Genomic DNA, 19,399 nt, shown 5'->3' with positions numbered 1-19,399 from the left:
AACGTTTTTGCGTTTTACATGTATTTGAATAGGCCGCGTCGGAGTTGGGCCCGAGCTAAAGCTTCCTCTTAAGCAAACAATACACGACCTCGCAAACAAAACAAACGAAGCGTCTACAACACATGTTAGTAAACCCACACCAACACCAGAAGAGCCCATAGGCAAGCAGCTGGAAACAATCACACATCAAGTACAGATAATGTTCGCAGAATTGCGTGCTCTTAAGAGACACGTAGACGACTCCCTAAGCTGCATCAAAGTAACCACACGAAAACGCCTTAATGATAGCCCAGGAGCTCCTACCCGTCGTCCTAAAGTGATAGAGACGACGGATAGCGATAGTACCATTCATAGCTGACACGACACACAGAAACACTGAAAAGCTTGAGGTATGGCAATGGAATTGCCGTACGTTACGTAATAAACATGCTGCCCTTGCACAATATATACAGTCAGCGCCAGTCCTACCCGACATTATATGCCTACAAGAAATTGGGCAAATTACACAAAAACTAAAAGGATACGAGACGTATTCCAATCCTGATTATCCTAGGGTCGCCAGCTTTGCGAGAAAAGACCTGGCCCTCAGCGTCACGTATATGCCACAGCACGACACACAGCATCAAATACTAACGGTGTGGCCATGCAAAAGAAATAAAGCCAAGACTGTAATCGTAAATATATACAGTCCTCCTCGAGAGCGAGCACCATGCTTCGATACCCTACTAATTTATGCAATATCAGACATAGAGCGAAAAGACAAGCTGCTAGTGGTTGGTGACTTCAATGCACCACACTCCGCCTGGGGTTACAACAAAGACTCAGTGAAGGGGAAATCACTACTTGAGACGACAGATCGATACGGGTTAGAACTCATTACAATACCGGGGTGTTACACACGTTTAGGCAATAGTGTAGCGGCGGATACAACCCCAGATCTAGCTTTCTCGAGCCATCCAGGGGAGACGCGGTGGACAAATTTGGAGGAAAATTTGGGCAGTGACCATAACATTGTCTCGATAGGTATCAATTCCCCCAAAATCCGTCGCTCCCTAGGGAGGGCTTGCATTCAGACTGGACTGTATATCGAGATAAACAAGAGCAGCTCATTTTCACAGAAGATATTGAAACCTGGGTGGAGCAAATACGCGAAACACACGAAAGAGCAACGAGGGAGATTGCTACAACATCGGATATAACAGCGGTAGACAGCCGCCTCATACATTTATGGGAAGCACGCAGAAGCCTGACGAGACGATGGAAAAGACAAAGATTAAATAGAAAGCTCAAAATACGTATAGCTCAACTAACACAGGAGGCTAATGCTTATGCACAAACACTAGAAAGCAATAATTGGCACCAATTCTGTGAATCTCTACAAGGAACCTTACACACAAAAAATACATGGGCAATTTTGAGAAGCATGATAGATCCTGCAAGTACAAAAACAGCGACGAACCGAGATCTGCGATTACTTGAATGCGAATTTCGAGACGCTGATACCCATCTCCTAGACACACTAGAAGACATGTATATAGGAGCTAATTCCACGCAAAACCATGATACTCCCACATATTTAGGAGGGAACAATGAGGAGCTAGATGCCTCTATATCGGTGGCAGAGGTTTTCGCGGCAGCGCAAACTTTCAAGAAAGATACAGCGCCTGGACCGGACAAAATAACAAACGCCATGATTCGCAATCTTAGCCTCAATGCTTTAACAGGGCTAACAGATCTTTTTAACAAACATGTATGGACTGAAGGAGGTCAAATCCCACAGGCATGGAAGCATGCAGAGATAATTCTAATACCGAAACCATGGAAACCGAGGGACATAAAAAACCTCCGACCCATATCCCTTACCTCATGTCTGGGTAAGCTTTTTGAAAAGGTTATACAGATGAGACTCACTAGGTACATAGAAAACAGCAACCTTTTCCCGGAAACTATGTTCGGCTTTAGACAGCATATGTCGGTACAGGACGTGTTTCTCCTACTGAAAGAAGAAGTATTAAACACAGAAAGAGGAAATGCAAACAGATTCATAGTGGCATTAGATATAAAGAAAGCTTTCGATACCATCTCGCACGAAAGCATTTTAACGGAACTATCGAACATGCACTGCGGACAGCGCACTTATGAATACATAAAATCCTTTCTAGACAACCGCACAGCCACGATAGGGCTAGGATCCACCCGCTCAGATGTTCTACAGACCCCCAAAAGAGGAACGCCGCAAGGTTCAATTCTTTCACCGCTACTCTTCAATATAGGGATGAAAGGACTAGCGGTGAAACTACAAGGGATCCCAAACTTAGGACATGCGATTTACGCGGACGACGTAACTCTCTGGACCGCAAAGGGATCTTTAGGGGAACGTCAGGAAACCCTCCAGAAGGCAATTAGCATTGTTGAGGATCATGTAACAAAAGCTGGCATGAATTGCGCCCCGGAGAAGTCCGAACTAATCCGAGTAAGAGCACCTTATACACGAAAGGACGATAGACTTCCGATAAAGCTTGCTCTGGGAGGTCAAACAATACAGGAGGTATCTAAAGCTCGGATACTCGGACTATGGATACAGGAAAATGGAGCAGTAGGGCACACGATCGCAAATCTCCGGAAAACGGTTAACAGCGTGTCTAGGATGATAAACAGAGTAGCAAGAAACAGAAAAGGCTTCAAGGAGGAAGAGACAATAAGGCTCGTACAGGCATTTATCATAAGCCGTGTAACCTTTGGCCTTCCTTTCCAAAAAGTATCAAACTCGGAGGAAACTAAAATAAACGCCCTCATACGCACAGCTTATAAGGCGGCGCTTGGTCTACCGATTTGCACTAGCACGACCCTTTTTAATGCAATGGGTATTAGCAACACATTTGAAGAACTCGTGGCTGCAACACTGATTGCACAACGAGAAAGGCTCAATTCCACAGAGCAAGGTCGAACACTTCTCCGTCGATTAGGGTATCCACTCAGACCGGCACATTGTAACGACCAAACAGAAATCCTCCCACCGAACATACGAGCTCAGATCTCTGTGTCCCCAATCCCTAAAAACATGAGCGAGAAATACCACAGACAACGGCGCCTCGCACGGGCCAGGACACTCGAACGCAGGTTCGGTAGAAATCCGGAGGTTTATTACACGGACGCGTGCAAACAGGATAGCAAAACTTTTACTGTGGTAGCCACAAACGCACAAACTACTATTTCCGCAACAGTCAGAACAGAGTCGGTGGCCACAGCAGAGGCTACTGCGGTGGCTCTGGCTATACGTGACGCTGAAAATAGAGCACGTTCTGCGTTAATACTAACCGACTCGCAATCGGCATGTCGCCTTTTCATGGCAGGCACCCTGCCCAAACTCACCATCAAAATCCTAGGAAGAAATCTCACAGAACACAACGCTATTACGTGGTGTCCGGCGCACGCCGGAGTGAGGGGTAACGAGAGGGCGGACCGCCTCGCTCGAGAATATAGCATCCGAGCGACGGAACGCACTCTCGTAGAATCTCCGATCACAGCAAAAGATATCTTGGAGGCACAGAGACGAGGAAGGCAACGGTATAGCTTTCCAGACACATCCTTGGACTCAGCGCAAATGCGGGACTGGCGCCGACTACAAACCCGTACATACCCACACCTACTCCTACTACACTACATACACCCCACCCGGTATCCCAACACTTGCCCTTGGTGCGGAGGGCGGCCATCTCTTGACCATATCACATGGTCGTGCCAGAGTCGGCCACAAGAAATCCAATCACCCCTTATGGGGCAAAACTCCAACAGTAGGCAGTGGGAGGTGTGGCTAGCCAGCACGGTGCGGGAGGACCAATTGGCCCTTCTCGACCAAGCCCGGCGTGCCGCGATCGCCAGTGGGGCCCTGGACTGAGGGACCCACCCACTGGACCTGAATGTGATTTTTCTTTTAAATAAAAGTTTATACTACTACTACTACTGCTGTCGGAGCCAACCAGAGCACAACACCGCTCATTTATGGGGTCGACCCTTCTTTCGACGCCCGCACAGTGAGAGAAAACCTGGAAGCACCCGTCGCGGTGCTGTCATACTCGCGGAGTGGCACAAGCGTCACCGTCACTTTCGTCGGGAGCGTCGTGCCTCCAAACGTGCGACTTTCCAAACAGCTGCGCGCCGTTCGTGCCCGTCTGCCCCGACCACTTCAGTGCGACCGGTGCGGCGTTTTCGGCCACGCCGGCACCACCTGTTTCCGCGACGCCCGCTGCCTCCGCTGCGGTGAGTCGCATCCTACAGGAGACTGCCCCGCGGAGAAGCGACGCTGCGTCAATTGCGGTGGCCGACACCCTTCGACAGAGCCGAGCTGTCCCAAATGGCAGCGCGAGAGGAAGGCGGCCGTGTTGTTTTCTTCGTCTGTGCGGCCCCTTTCGAGAAAAAAAGCGCTTGAGCTGGCCGGCGCCACATCGTACGAGCTGCATACAGCCGCTCCGTCGACGTGTGCTCGCACCCCGCAGGGCCGATCTTACAGTGACGCCCTGCGTGGCCACAACACCCAGACGGCCGCTCCTGAGCCATTACGCGGCCCACAAACCGCTCCGAGCAGCGACCCCAGGGACGCGCTCATAGCCGCTCTCGCGGCTGCACTCCGTGCCTTGCTGGTCCAGTGCCCAGCTATCGACGGCAACGTGCGACAGATGTGCGACGCGGCTCTCGCCGCGCAGGAAGCTCTGCTTCACCACGACTAGGCGCGTCACCGCACCACATAAGCGAAGGCCACCAACTTGCCCACGCGCGCTGTTCGGACCGCCGCCGCCGCATCTCTTTCACCCCTCTTTCAATTCCCTCTCCCACTTGTAGCAGCGCGGTTGAGGTGTCCTCAACTGAGAGACAGTTACTGCGCTGCACTTAACCCCAATTTTTTCCTTCCGCAAACAAGAATCTCTCTCTCCCCTCCCTCTCTCCCATACCCCCCCCCCCCCTCGGCCCTTCACGTGATAGAATACGGCGCGTTTGCTCTCCGATTTCCTGATTCGCCCGTGTCAGATTCCGCCGCGATCGGTTTCCCTCGCGCGCTTTCACTCACGCATACAGCATGCGAGGCACGGTGACGGTTATCGCCCTTAAACTTTATGCGGTACGTCACGGCGACGGCGGTGGCGACGGCGAAAATGCGCCTGGAGTGTCCATATAAATGCTATCGCAAGAAACAGTTTACAGCTTTTGAGACTTATCATGCCCCAAACAATAATCGTCATCTACCTCGGATGCCTTTCCTTTCTTTAACGCTGCCTGACCGGCATGGTTCCAGATCACGAACAGCGTGCGCGTTATCAGCGTGACATACCATATTATTGACGGGAATGTAGCGAGTGCGGTGTTTTCAAGAAATGAAACACAAGCAAGCAGATGACGATAATTGTTTGTTATCAAGCTACGCCCCAATGGGTGTAAACATATTTTAGAGTGTAGTCTTATGTTCCACTTACATTCGATACCGAAGTACAGTTGTCAACAGCTGGGGATTTTGCTTCAAAACTATTTAGTCTCTCCCTGGTCCAGTCACGATAATTCCCGACAATCAATCCTCTCTACCATCCGTTCCGACAGTCCTGTCAGATAATCATTCATCATAACTGTGCGCGATACCGGTGCGCTGTGCACGCCCAGTGGACAAAACGTTCTCTGTGACGTAAATTTGGCACAGACCGAAGAATGGATGACACGGTATGTCATGTCAAATGTGAACTCCAACCTGTACTTTGAAGCCTCCATCACTAGACATGACATGACAAGAACTTTATTTGAGTCCTGAAGGACTGAGATCTTGGAGAGCCAAAACCTAAGGCTCCCGAAGATCAAGTCGGTGGCTCCTCCCACGATGGGACCGGGAGATGAAGTCCCGCCGCAATGTCGTGGGCCCTCTGGACAGCCTGGAGTTGAACGTGAAGATTACTGCTCTTGAGAGATTCCTGCCATTGTTCTTTCGTGATAGGTGGAGAGGCGTTAAGGGCTGGGCACAGCCAGAGCATGTAGTCAAAAGAGCATGAGTCATGACATTTGGGGCACGACTGTGAGCGTTCAGAATCTATCTTGTTAAGGGACCGAGGAGTGGGCTATGGACGGGTTTGCAGGAGTCTGGGTGTGGTAGCCTGAGGTTTGTTGAATTTGGGGTGAGGGGGTGGAAATGTCCTCCTGCCTAGTCGATAATGGGAAACAATTTCGTGAAAAAATACATAACGGATCCTTGTGGATGTTGACCTCGTTCCAAGCCTGGCTACCCGCGACAGCGCGGTGCGTGAAATCGCGTGCTCTCCGGTGGGCCTGCTCGTTAGGATTACATCCAAGCGGGTTAATTGAGCTATCTAGATGGGCTGGAAACCACGTGATTTGGTATCCTCCTTCGCTGCTCTCCCTAGTCCTTTGAAGAGCTTTAATCACAATGCTGTTCGCCTGTTCATATATGATGGCGGACGAGAAGGATCTAACCGCCGTGCGCGAGTCCGAGAAGACGATAGCGGGAACTTTTGAGCCGTGAAATGCCAGAGCGATCACCGCTTCCTCCGCCACATGGGCAAACTTCGTATAAACAGAGGCTGCATTGACCAGGTTGCCCCCCGCGCCTACCACCGAGACAGCGAACTTATCCCCACTGTCATATCTAGCAGTATCGACAAAGAGGGCATCTAGTTTCTGCTGATTTATCTTTTTAGGGATGGACTTGGCTCTCACGAATCTTGTACCTTCGTTATGCACTGGGTGGATGTTTCTCGGTACGGGGTCAACCATGATGCGGCTTCTGGTTTCCCGGGTCAAGCTAACTTTGGTCGCCGGTTCATGTCTGGGTTGGGTTCCCGCTTCTTCTAAAATCTTAATCCCGGGCTTAGTGGATGGAAGTCTCATTATCTGAGCCGCTGTGTGAGCTTCTATTAGCTCATCGATGGTACTATGGAGTCCTAGCTCCAGCAGCTTCTCAGTGCTTGTGGGCTGCGGAAGGCCGAGCACGTGGTTGAGGCCGGTTCTGATTAGGGAGTCGAGCTTTGCCTTTTCCGCTTTACCCCAATTAAGGTACGGCGTGATGTAGATGACATGACTCAGGAAGAATGCCTGATAAGCTCTGAGCAAATTGTCCTCTTTGAGACCGCCTCTTCGATTTGAGACGCGGGCTACAAGTCTTAGGACATTACTAGCCTGTCCAGTGAGCCTGTTGAGGGCCGTCTAGTTACAGCCCTTGGCATCAATGAGGAGACCTAGAATTTTGACCGAGTCCATCCTCGGTATGGGATGCCCATTTTTAGCTCGAATTTCTATCGGCAGAGTTTCCAGAGGCGCAAGATTTCTGACCCCCTGTCTAGACTGGCGGTATAACAGGAGCTATGATTTAGCGGGGGAGAGTTCAAGGCCCGTGTTTGAAAGAAAATCTTCGGTAGCCTCCAACGCGCTTTGGAACGAGCGTTCGAGCATGGCTAGCGATCCGCCCGGCGCCCAGATCGTGATATCGCCCGCATAAATGGCGTGACCCACGTTCGGAATTGCAGCGAGGCGAGTGGAGAGCTCGTGCATGGCTACATTAAATAAGAGTGGGGAGAGGACCGAGCCCTGCGGGGTGCCGCAGGTGCCTAGTTCGTAGGGTCCTCCCCTGACCATGCCTAGTCGGAGGTGTGCCTTGCGATCCGCGAGGAAAGATCTGCTGTAATCATGACACCGCTGGCCCAGGTTGCGAGACGAAATCTCCGTCAAGATGTGTTTATGCGCGACCCTGTCGAAGGCCTTGGAGAGGTCCAGTGCGAGTATCCCTCTCACGTCGCGAGTAGGGTTATCAAAGATTGCTTTCTTAAGCAAAAGCATAGCGTCCTGTGTGGACAACGCCTGTTTAAAGCCGATTAGGTTGTGCCTAAAGAGATCCTTGTTTTCAATATGTTCAGGGATCCTGTTGTGTATCGCGTGCTCCGCAACCTTGGCGATGCATGATGTGAGGGAAATAGGCTGCAGATTATATATATGTGGGAGTGTTCCTGGTTTGGGGGTATGAGTGCCACTTCTGCGGTACGCCACTCTATCGAGACCTGTCCACTTTACCATACCATATTTATTTTGGCCGTGACTATCTCGATTGCCCTATCGTCTAGGTTCCTGAGAAGTCTGTTCGTGATTCCATCAGGCCCCGGGGCTGATCTGCCATTTAGATTGAAGAGAACGTGTCTGATCTCTGACATGGTGAAAGGTTTATCTAGAAAGGTTCATCTCTGACGGGCGATCCGGGTCTTTGGCGAGGGGGAGATAAGTACGTGCTAAGCTCTTGGCTCATTCCCTGTCGGTGAGACCGATTGCGGTTTGCTTCTTAATAGAGTTCGAGGAATTTCCACGTTTATCATTCTAGGGCAGCATGTGCACTCCATATTTCTTCATTCATATTGTCCATCGCGCTAAACAGCCGCAACAGGAAAACCTCCTCGGAACTTGCCCGTGACCTAATTTTAATCAATGTCCCGTAGCGAGAACATAGCTTCAGAACTTGCCGTCACATGGCGCGTCTGTCTCGCATTACGGTGAGAAACATCAGAGCTTAAGGTTCGTAAGCCACATTCGAATTATCCACTATTTCGCCGATATGCTGATGAACGACGTCATTAACATACACAGCAACGCAACGATTCCGCCACATTTCTCCCCGTACTATGGAAGCACTCGCCAAAGCATGGTCGTCACCTAAAGAATTCAGAGCCCTTCCACTATGTGAAGATTGAAGACCAGCGAAGCTGTGTTGCCCTATATAGGTATCTTGAGCTCTATATGGTCGTTTGCTGTATTGGTTTAATAAAGGCACAAGCACATAACTTCATTTTTTGTTTCCTTTGTTTTAATTTTGTGTATCTTTGTTTCTTTCTTTGCTTTTATATTTTTATTCTTGCATGCTTTGTATTTTTGCATGTTTGCGTTCTCCTATATTATTTTATTTTTATTTTTGTGTCTTCTTTTTAACATTTTGTTTTGTTTTGTTTTAACTTTATATATATGCACTGACCTTTCGAGACGCATCGTCTAGACTAGCGTTTGGACAACAGCATTCGTCGCTCTGGCGCATTGTTTTTGTCAATATGATAACTTCGTTGTTTTGTCTTTTCTTGTATTTTTATTTTCATTATTCCTGTTTACTTTTCATTCTTTCATTTCCTTTTTGATTTCGTTTATTCACTTTCTACTTCAGTTTTTCATTTTCTTTGTACATATACACTAACGTTTCGACAGGCATGGAGCCCACAGGAGTATGTGCCATTGATCTTGGACCCTTTCTGCATAATCACCCGGATTGGCCCACATGACGATTTGTTTTTGTCAGCATCTTGGACACATTTTTTTTCAGATCCTAGACATAGACAGCTTCTCTGTAAAACTTAAAACGTAACTATAAAGATGTACTTACGGCACCTCCCGCATAAGAACTGTTTAATGTCAACGCTGAAGGCCCCTCGTTTATATTGACGTCAAACACAGGGTCCAGCTTCATCGTGAGCATCACGCCGCAAGCCGTGAGCCTAGCTCCGGACCCGGAGATCTGGAGCCAAGTGCACCTCCTGTGGCTGCTCTCGACGATGGTGCCCAAGTTCGTGAGTGCACTTGAGAGCCTGCGCCACCTATGTTCTCGTCACCGCCGCCGTAAAAAGAATAGGTCACTCGGCATGACTTGCACCTTTGCTCAGGAGTGAAGAAGCATACATGTTCACTTCTCTTTTAGGGCTTCTCCTTTATAGGGACTTTTACAAAGCATTTCACAACGTGTGTCATAAGCTGCTTCTGTACCCACAGCACCAGCCTAACATAGACCGCTCACATGGCATAGAATTATTACCTGCACACCGTTCCTAGTCTGTGTCGGCGAACAATGTAAACTCTTAGCACACATGGGGCCGTATAAGATAAGCCTTTTTCCAGTTTGTTTTTATTCCACTGTCATGACGTCAAGTTTACGCAACTGCCGACGCAAGCATCGGGCGTTAACTCGCTGCGTTGTACGAATCGACAAGTCCAGCGCTCTCCTAATTCATAGCAAGTCACTTTTGTTTGATTTCAAAAGGAGTAGCGTTGACTATCATTACACCTTTTTCCTGTCTAGTTGGCTGACAAAAGGCGAGGAGCACGCATCAGTGAGGGTTTTGCTAGGCCCGAGCTAGCGCGGTGAAAGTAAATAGCCGCATGGCGGAGGGTGGTGCCGGCATCTGCCACTGGCCGCTTCGGCGTGCTTAGCTTGCGGTGGTTGGTTGAAGATTACGGCGGCGTGTACCGGAAGGTTAGAAAGGCCGCTGAAACCGATCCCCATCGAGGTCGAATTGGCACAGCGATGTCGCAAACGTGCCCTAAGGCCTTGCCAACCTGATACTGTCCAGCAAAAACGTTCAATTAGGCAAATAGATTCATCATTCCCGGTAGCTCCCAGTACCCAGTGTCTGAATGATCAGTAGGTCAGATCAGTAGGCCAGTAGGATGATTAGATCTTCTATACCTGTCGAACGGGTAAGTCTCCCGCTAATCCGACAAAAAATCCCCTTTGTTCGGCATAATAATGCATCCTTACTGCGCACACGTCGCTTTGACGTGGTCACTTTTCGCAATTTTGAGACGTCGCGAGACAAACAGGCGAAATGGGCACAGCTCGAAATTTTTTTACCAGTGGTGGCGGGCTAATGTCAAAAAAGGAGAATTGGGAATAATTATTTTCCTTTTGTTCACTCTAATCATGCATAATGAATGTGTACACGTCATATCAGATGGAGAGCTTTCGTGGTTTTCGTGACGTCGCTTGACAGACAGGCGAAGTGGGATGAGCCCGAGAAATGTTTACCAATCGTAAAAGGCTGATTGCAGAAATGAACAGAAACAGTTAGGAATACCTTTGCGTTATAGCGCCCCTAGTGTCCAATTTTGGATACATCTGTGTAGATGACTCATGATAACTATGTCTGTTTCACTATTTCTAAGTGCAACAGAACAGCAACCATACATCTTTCACGAAATCAATCCTTCACCTGTCAACCCTTGCACATCTTAAGTTACCTCGTTTGAGCATTTGACATAACATATTTCATGATACTGCACACTGAGTTGATATCGCCTGCGCAAAGATAGTTCATTTCGCTCAGATCATGCACAAAAAACATCACATCACAGACAACCACCTGTTCAAGAATGTCTTAGGTAGTCTTGCATAATTAGAATTGTTTTAAATTTTTAAGGCGACAGCCTTAGATCTTTATGTATCAAGGTCGCGTTGTGAGGTACAGAAAATATCACGCTACCCAAGGAAGGCCAGAAACAAACCAAAGCGTGTCCAGTCGTGTATAAGAGTTGAATAATGATCAGCAAAGGTAATTAATGATAACATGGGGATTGGATTAGGGTGGATTAGAGTGGTTTCAGATGTATTAAGGTCGATTGAGGTGTATAAAGGGGCATTATGTGGATCAGGGTGGTTTAAAATCTAGAAGGAGGATTAAGGTGGATAAGGATTGAGTAAGGTGGATGAAGGAGGATTAAGGTGAATTAGGGCGAATTACAGTAGGCTTTACTAGGCTTTCACCTTCGCGTCTCTCAGGCGATAGCTAAGGACACCTGGGTTTCTTTATGCTTCATTTTTATCAACTAATCATTTGTAACCAACTCCCCTTTCTGCTGCCTTTGGACCTTCGGGTACGTTAATAAATAAATGAAATATTTGCACCACTCTGCAGACGGACGTATATGAATGGCGAGAATATCGATCATTACAAAATAATGTCCGTTATTGTTTTACTCTATTTAATGTGTCTGTGTGCGTGCGTGCTTGTGCTTCTGCTTCCGGTAATCCGCCACGTACCGTTCCTCTGTGCAGCTGATTGTCCCAGACATCATCATCGAGGCGCTGTCGGCGCCGTACCCGTTGATCCTGCGGCATCGCACAGCGGCGCACTTCATGATCTGCAGCCTAATGTTCATCATAAGCGTCGCGGGATGCAGCAGCGTGAGTGAAGCACGTAGTAACACCCGAAAAAAAAAAGACAATCAGCCGGGTACCCAACTTCTCAAAGGATTTAGTTTATTCGGGTATCACAGAGAGAGAGCAAAGGTTGCCTGGGGGACTATTCTGGACATATGGTCAAATTGCGCCATGGCGTAGACTTGGGCAATGGCTTTATTTTGAGCCAATTAGAGAGGCCCAGAACAGCCTCTGGTCGGCTCAAAATGTCGCCGTTACCGAATTCGATAACATGGCGGATTCTGAATGTCCAGAATAGTAACCCAGTAACCCAGATGAAAGAAATTTATAAGAACCGATCCAACAATAAAAGGATGAAATCCCCCGAGCGTAAAAAATAACACAGGCAAAGTTTGGGTTCCTGCCCGCTCTAAGCACCTGGATTACGCTATTTATAAAGATCTCCCGATTACCAGGCTAGGCTGCAAGGTTTTCTCCGGAAATGGGCCGCCTGAAAACTGGGCTCGCAATATCTCATCTTAGGCGCTTAAGCTTCCCCTAGTAGTGACACTTCCAATGTATGGTGAGAACCCTTTACCGCATTCAATTGTTTCTTTATGTACAGGGCGGCGCCAGCGTTGTCTCCGTGTTGGCCCACACACAGGGCCAGGGCTTCCGCCTCCTGATGGTAGCGCTTGAGTCGGTGGTCATCCTTCAGTTCTACGGTGAGCGAGCGTAACCTGCTAGGTTCACGTGCTTGTTGTCACACTTGGAACTATATAGACTAGTATAGCAGACTTCAAAACTCATGAAGAACAGCTGTACTAATGCAAAACTTTTCTGATATCATGACCCAAAATAGGACGTTGTGTCCAACCTACGAATAGCGAAATAGTCTCAAAAAGGACGTTGCACGGGAGCCTGAACGTGGCGCCTGCGACGATGGCAGACGAACTTGATTATTACATAGCCTTCGAGATGGAGCGGCGTGCATACTTATGATGATCCTCAGAGAAATACTTACTATTTCAGAGTTTCCAAAATGGAAGCTTTCATCCACCAGAGTTGTCCTCATTTGTGCATATTAAGCAGCCTGTTCGTGTTCGCTGTTCAAGTTGCTTATAATTTCAAAGCAAACAATGCGGGGATGCTCTTATAGTTGAGTACAGTGGGTGTTGCGCATTATCTTCAATTTTCACAATTATTTTAAGTGAGCTGTGGCAGATTGCCCATTGATACTCCTTGAGCTAGATTATTTGAAGAGGCAGCCTCGTTCAGTAACACTGGTTCACGTTTTATTCACCAACGCGTACCAGCAAGACATACCCGCTAGACGATATTCAGGGAAACTCACGATTATAAAATTTCGTTTAGTGTTTAGGGTAGTGACGGGAGGCGAATTCAGGGGGGGAAGGGGGGCTGTATAATATCGAAGACTAACGTGCGCTTAATATTTAGCAGACTCCCAGCAAATAACAATTACACCAGTGCAGCATTTGAAAGAGTGAAGTGAAGTGAGTGGAAGGAAAAGACGCGGAACAACATTTTAACGCATGCATAAATACCAAAGCGAGTTCACATGGGAACTTCCCGCCACCGTAGAACAAATGGTAATGCCTCGCACGTGTAGTTCGGAGGTTGTGGGTTCGGATCCCACCTATGGCAAATTGTTTTTTCGTCCACTTTCATTTCCCTTTAACTTATCATTTCTATACTTCAATAATAATTTACCCTAGCTTTCCTTGGCTTCATTATCTGTTGGCTTCATATGGTTGCAGCTAATGAAAATTCGCAGTTTCACACGAAAGGCGGGGCATCGATCGAAATAAATAATTATAAGACAGCTATTTGAATTGAGGTCGGTAGTGTTATCAGGTCATAAACAGCTGTAGACATTCGCTTACTCATTAAATTAACAAGCACGCTGTCACACGCGCCAGGCAAACAAGAACACATGTCAGTCAATGACCGCGGACACTCGTTAACAGAACGCTGGCATAATGAAAAGCGGAAGCAGCGGCGAGCGAATTCTCCTTCTTTTGCCTCTCACTTCAATGCGAACTAGGGGCAGGAGAACACAGTGCACACGAAGCTATCAGCTATTTCCGGTCGCCAACCTTTGAACCCATCGCAGATTGCCGTCAGTATATCACAATAAGAGCCGTCTTATCACAATAAGAGCCCGGCCCCTCTGTTCCTCTTCTCGTTTATTCGAGCACAAAGTGGAATGTGACGTTAGCGCTGGGATGTACGTATAGCCACAATCTGCAAAGTATACTCCACGTCCAATCTTCATGGGCACTCTCAAACTTGTGTTATCTCAAGCTTAGTCACTGACAAGTTCATCTTTAGAAACATGGTGGTAATTTGGGCGAGTTCGTTTAAAAGAATCTTCTGGGGGCCGATTCACGCTTACTGTAACTATGTCAATGGAGAGTAGGTTATCCATGGTGATGTTGTTTTAGCGTTGACTACGTTGCAATTTTATAATTCGAAGGACCGAAAAATTTCTTTCTTGATTTTACGAATTTCCGATTTGACGAAATAATTCGAGCGTTGTCATCAATTCGTTAAATCGAGCTTCAACTGTATTCAAACCGTTGGCAAACGTGCCCTGACCTTTAATTCTCCTTTTACCCTTCTGTGCCGCTAAGTCCGAGACTCACCGCCATAATGGTTCACGCTATACAACGATCCCACAGTTCCCCATTTGCCATCGTATGCACGCACCAAGGCATAAATTCTCATTCTGTGTTCTCGGCAACTTCGTTGCTGCAAATAATTATGGTTATTGCTGCAAATAATTATGGCTTTTGTGTGTCTTACACACGAAACGGACATGGACGTCTTTCCTGTGCAACTATTCGTGTGTCCGTGTGTAAGCGATAAACTGATCACCATAATTATTTGCAGTTGCCTGCAAATAATTATGGTTATTGATGCAAATAATTATTTGCAGGCAGCTGCAAATAATTATGGTGATCAGTTTATCGCTTACACACGGACACACGAATAGTTGCACAGGAAAGACGTCCATGTCCGTTTCGTGTGTAAGACACGCAAAAGCTACCGCGGCATTGTATTTGCCGATAATCCAGCCATCTGTCGCATAAACCATGAAATAACGAAAGCAACCACCGCCGACCCTAACGAGGCGGTGTTCAGTGTTGAGGCGGTGCTGTTCCGTGCATGGGCGCGTCGTGCAGCCTCGTCAGAATAAAGCTAGGGGCGTGATTAGGGCACCTAGATATTTTCACGCGATAGTTTTTGAGCGCACACTCAAAGAAAAACCAGTATGTATCAGAATTGGAAAAAAATTACCGCTTTTCTACTCATTTATTTCAGAAAGAACTTCGTTAAATCCACTTCGGCCAAGTTAGTTTCGTAGTTGCAAGTTGCAGGCAAATTGAAATTGCTTCATTAGAGCGAGAACTTCGTAAAATTGGGTGTCGTTAGATCGAGTTTTAGCTGTAAAACTGCACTGCTTTTGTTCACGATATCGTGCGTCAGAGCACTTCTTCCAGACTGGTAAGTGCCTCAACACGTACCATTCGGCAGGAACTGCTCTGTTACTAAAATACTAGACAATGCTGGTCTTCCGGCTTTTAGTTAAACTTTAACTTGAGTTTTTTTTATCATTCACTAGGAAAGTGCTGAGTGAACGTTCACTGCTGTCAGGGCTGCCAACGGGACTGAATTTCATTATAACCTGCGCACTTCAAGTCTACAGCTTCAAATGCCTTGAAATTTCACTGTCTGTGCCGATCAATGCTCTTGCGGGCACCCCGCATTGTACACTCGCATACGTATATTTCATTTCCACAGGTGCGCGAAGGCTGTCCATCGATGAGCAAGCCATGACCAATCGCGATCCGAGCACTTTCGTCAAAGTCTGCTGGACGTCGGTCGTGCCGTTCGTCATCGCTGTGAGTATGCAGGTCACAGAGACGAAGGCAGGCGGATCGAGAATTCGAAGGCCCTCTGCTTTTTCGGGGCACTCACACAGTTGCCACACTCTCCAATCCAAAAATAGACGAACTTCGCTGTGCTTCCAACCACCCTCGACACAGCCGCTTGCATTAAAAGCTTCTTGCTAAAGTGTACTCAGGCAGCAAGCGAGCGGCACTGCAATGTTTCCTGTGTCAAAAAATTTGCGATTGCTGTCGATGGCATGGCAACTGGTGATTTGACAGCCAGTGAAAAAAAAGTGTTATAGGCCACATCGGTGGTTTGGCAGAAGATGGTGGCATGGCCTATGGTAAAGGCCCGTATTCATAAAGCCTTCTTTCATGTACATGAGAGTGCTTCGTACGAACACGAGCCGACCAATCACGACACTAATCTTATTGTTCACGTTACCGTTCATCCTGGTGAACGAAGACGTTGCACCAAAGCGATGGCGACAAAGTGGTCTACTTATATATAGTAAAGGCGGCTGACCAACAACAAAGTCTTTACGAACGAAAACCTTTCTGAAATTTGGTCCCATGACCTTTTAGCGCAGATGCTGACGATAAGAGGATATGTACGGCTGATCTAGGCGTGAAGTGGACATCTCCGAGGCAATGCGAAGTCAATGTTACAATCTAGATAACGGTATACGTAGTTGACAAATTATTGATTGCTCGAATGATGTCGCTCAACGTTGAAAAGCAAACCGTGGTCTTTATGACATGCACCCCGTATTGACACGTGGTGGGGAGTTAATTTCTATCGCCGATGGTTATTTTCTTTGCACCAAAATGTGAATACACGAGGACTTTTACATTCCGCCACGGTCTGATTCCGGCCGGCAAAAGGAACCCGCTACCTCGTATTGAGCGGTTGAACGCCATAATGACTTGGCCACCGCGAGGCGGATAGCTTATGAACGGCGATGCAGAATGCGCAAGCGCGTAGTTGGTTTCCGCAACTGACTGTTTTTCTTCCCAAGTTCCTTTCCGAGCCGGAGCCGACACCGCGCGATTATGTGAGCGTCACAGGCCGGAACAATTAAGGTATCTCTTACGGCTCGCCTTTGTGACGAACCTTCGTATCGCGTTGCCAAAAACTACCCCATTTTCTTCCAGCTATCCCTCGAGCAATGGTGGTAATTTGGACAATTAAAGAACTCCAGAAACCCGGTATTACCAGCAAGCATAACTCGAACGAGCGCGCGCGCGTGTGAATATGAGCTTGCGCGTCTCGCTGTGCCCAAGTGCCCACTCACGCGCGTCTCTGACCAACTTGAGATGAAAAGTGAAAGAAACGAATATACAGCAACCCTTGAGTTGACAGCTGTACCCGGCAGTCGTCCCTTGTGCTCCTAGTTTTCTGTGTATGTGTTATCGTTTTTGTTTGTTTTCATTCTAGTTGGCCACGTAGCAACTCGCCCCGCACTCAGCCTTGTGGTCAGACTCACACCGATTAGGCCTGAAGAAGACGACTGTCGCGTTAGGCCGCGAGCACGGAGAGTGATGATTCCCTCCCTTTCCAAGGCGAGAGCGTCCGCGGAGATCTACAAAAATACAGCTCCCATCACGAGCAGCAGCTTGAGCCTTCGCCCATCGTTACGAGCACCTTGTGGAGCTGACCACATTTTACGTAGCGAACGTTTTGTTCATTATGTTGTCTCGTGTCTTCCTGGACTCTCTCGGGTGATGGACTTGGTCAAGTTCCAATAGCTTGAGCGGGTCTGCTTATGACCTGGTCAAGCCGGCGCTACCCGAGGGACTCGACAGCCCCTTCGCCATATGCCTGTGTTTAAAAAAGTATTGTTTAAGAGACAGAGATCATGACTCGGCGCCACGAGTGCATCTCAACAGCTCAATCGTGTCATACAGCGTAGAAGAGTGAGTATCAGTTCGAGTGTTAAAGCACAGAACAAGGAACAACTGAACAATGAAGACGAGAATGTAGGTGCTCACGGTAGTGCGTATCGTTAAGGTATCGCGCGTCCTTGAGAAAGCATTCCAAATATTTTGCAACCTAACAGACCGAACGCTACTCTAGATAATATGACCCGTCATGTCACAAGTCCTTTGACGGCCGTGCTGTGAAGTTCGAATCTATGGGATTATGTGCATGCGCGAAGCAACCTTGTACCGCAAGCATTTAACACATCGTGTGAGCAATGCAAGCAAGGTTATCGGGTTCGTCTTGCTTATCATTCATAGCTACAGGAAACGTAAGACATTGTTGAACAGCTCCAGTGCCCTACCTTATTGCCGTTCACAAACATAAAACATATATATATATATATATATATATATATATATATCGTTTGGCAAATCTCCGCGACCAAGTGGTTCGGATTATTGGTCTTTTCAAACACCTGATTACCTATAATTCCTTCAAAAAGGTTGTCTGGAAAGCAAGCTGAATTGAGTCGATCAATATCTGAGCTGCATGCTGAACAGTTCTACATGTACGGACACATTATTTATTTGCACTTCGCAGGCTATCATGTGGGGCAAAGTGGCGAGCACTTTGTGGCACGACTACCCCATGTGGCTCACGTTCATCATTGTCTGGTTCGCGTCGCTCGAGTTCAGCTTCATACCCGTCTTCGCGGTTACCTTGCTGGAGTGCACAAAGCTGGTGAGCACACAGCGTTCACTTCGAATGAACGTGCTGAGCAAACTGAGGCGACGGCTGTCACGCTTAGTCAAAAACAAAGTTACACCAAAAATAACTATATCATACGTTAAGCTGGATTAGTAAATTACGCTTCTAAAATACAAAAAAAGAAATGTAATTCTGGGGTTTTACGTGCCATAACCACAATCTGATTGTGCGACACGCCGAAGCGGAAGAATTCGGATTAAGTTTGATCAGCTTGAGTTCGGGAACGCTCACAGAAATATACACGGTTTTTTTTTTTTTTGCATTACGATTCCATTGGAATGCAGCCACTCCAAAAGGAATCCAACCCTCGACCTTGAGATTAGCAACGCAGTGCCATAGCCACTAAGCTACCGAGGCCGGTGCTTCTAATCTTCTAATAAAGTAATCATACATCGTTGGCGCTGGACAAAAGTTACGTTTGCCACAAAATCTTTCCGTGTAGACGACTGCAATAATAGCAGGATTATTGGCGCGTTATAGGCGTGCGTGAGCGTACACAGCTCACCAACAGTAACGGCTTTCGAGAAGACACTCAAATAACTACGCAAGCCTATGATTCTGTCTGCCCAATGTTGTGGCTGTAGCATCGTTCGCAGCTTGCGAGAAACTTTGGTCTTTATTTACACTAAAAATAGTACTTCAGCCTTAAGTGTTTCGTAAAAGAAAATGTACCGTGATGTTGGATTTATTATTACTGAGGGCGACCGGCCAATAGCGAGCAGCACTCAGGAACGAGACGTTTGGCGAATTCGGCCACATCGTAACTGCACATAAACTGCTGTTCAACGTAAAACTTTTTTTTCAACATTGCCCTTCAAAGTTTCGACGTTACTTCCCGATTTTGTCGCGCCTCCAGAAAGCCAA

At 47.5% G+C, this 19,399-nt stretch overlaps 1 protein-coding gene across 1 annotated transcript; it reads left to right on the top strand.

Moving 5' to 3' along the window:
• The first annotated feature begins 5,280 nt into the window (after positions 1 to 5,280).
• On the top strand, positions 5,281 to 18,852 carry LOC140212974 (sodium-dependent dopamine transporter-like). The gene is made up of 7 exons (XM_072284096.1): positions 5,281 to 5,302; positions 9,475 to 9,587; positions 11,846 to 11,974; positions 12,555 to 12,654; positions 15,755 to 15,855; positions 18,368 to 18,508; positions 18,820 to 18,852. The coding sequence occupies exons 1-7, from the start codon at positions 5,281 to 5,283 to the stop codon at positions 18,850 to 18,852; spliced, it is 639 nt and encodes a 212-aa protein (XP_072140197.1).
• The last annotated feature ends 547 nt before the right edge of the window (positions 18,853 to 19,399 follow it).

Source organism: Dermacentor andersoni, chromosome 8 (assembly GCF_023375885.2).
Source record: "Dermacentor andersoni chromosome 8, qqDerAnde1_hic_scaffold, whole genome shotgun sequence".
Lineage (NCBI taxonomy): Eukaryota > Metazoa > Arthropoda > Arachnida > Ixodida > Ixodidae > Dermacentor > Dermacentor andersoni.
The sequence above is the reverse complement of the archived record's forward strand: the minus strand, read 5'-3'. Positions and strand labels throughout refer to the sequence as shown.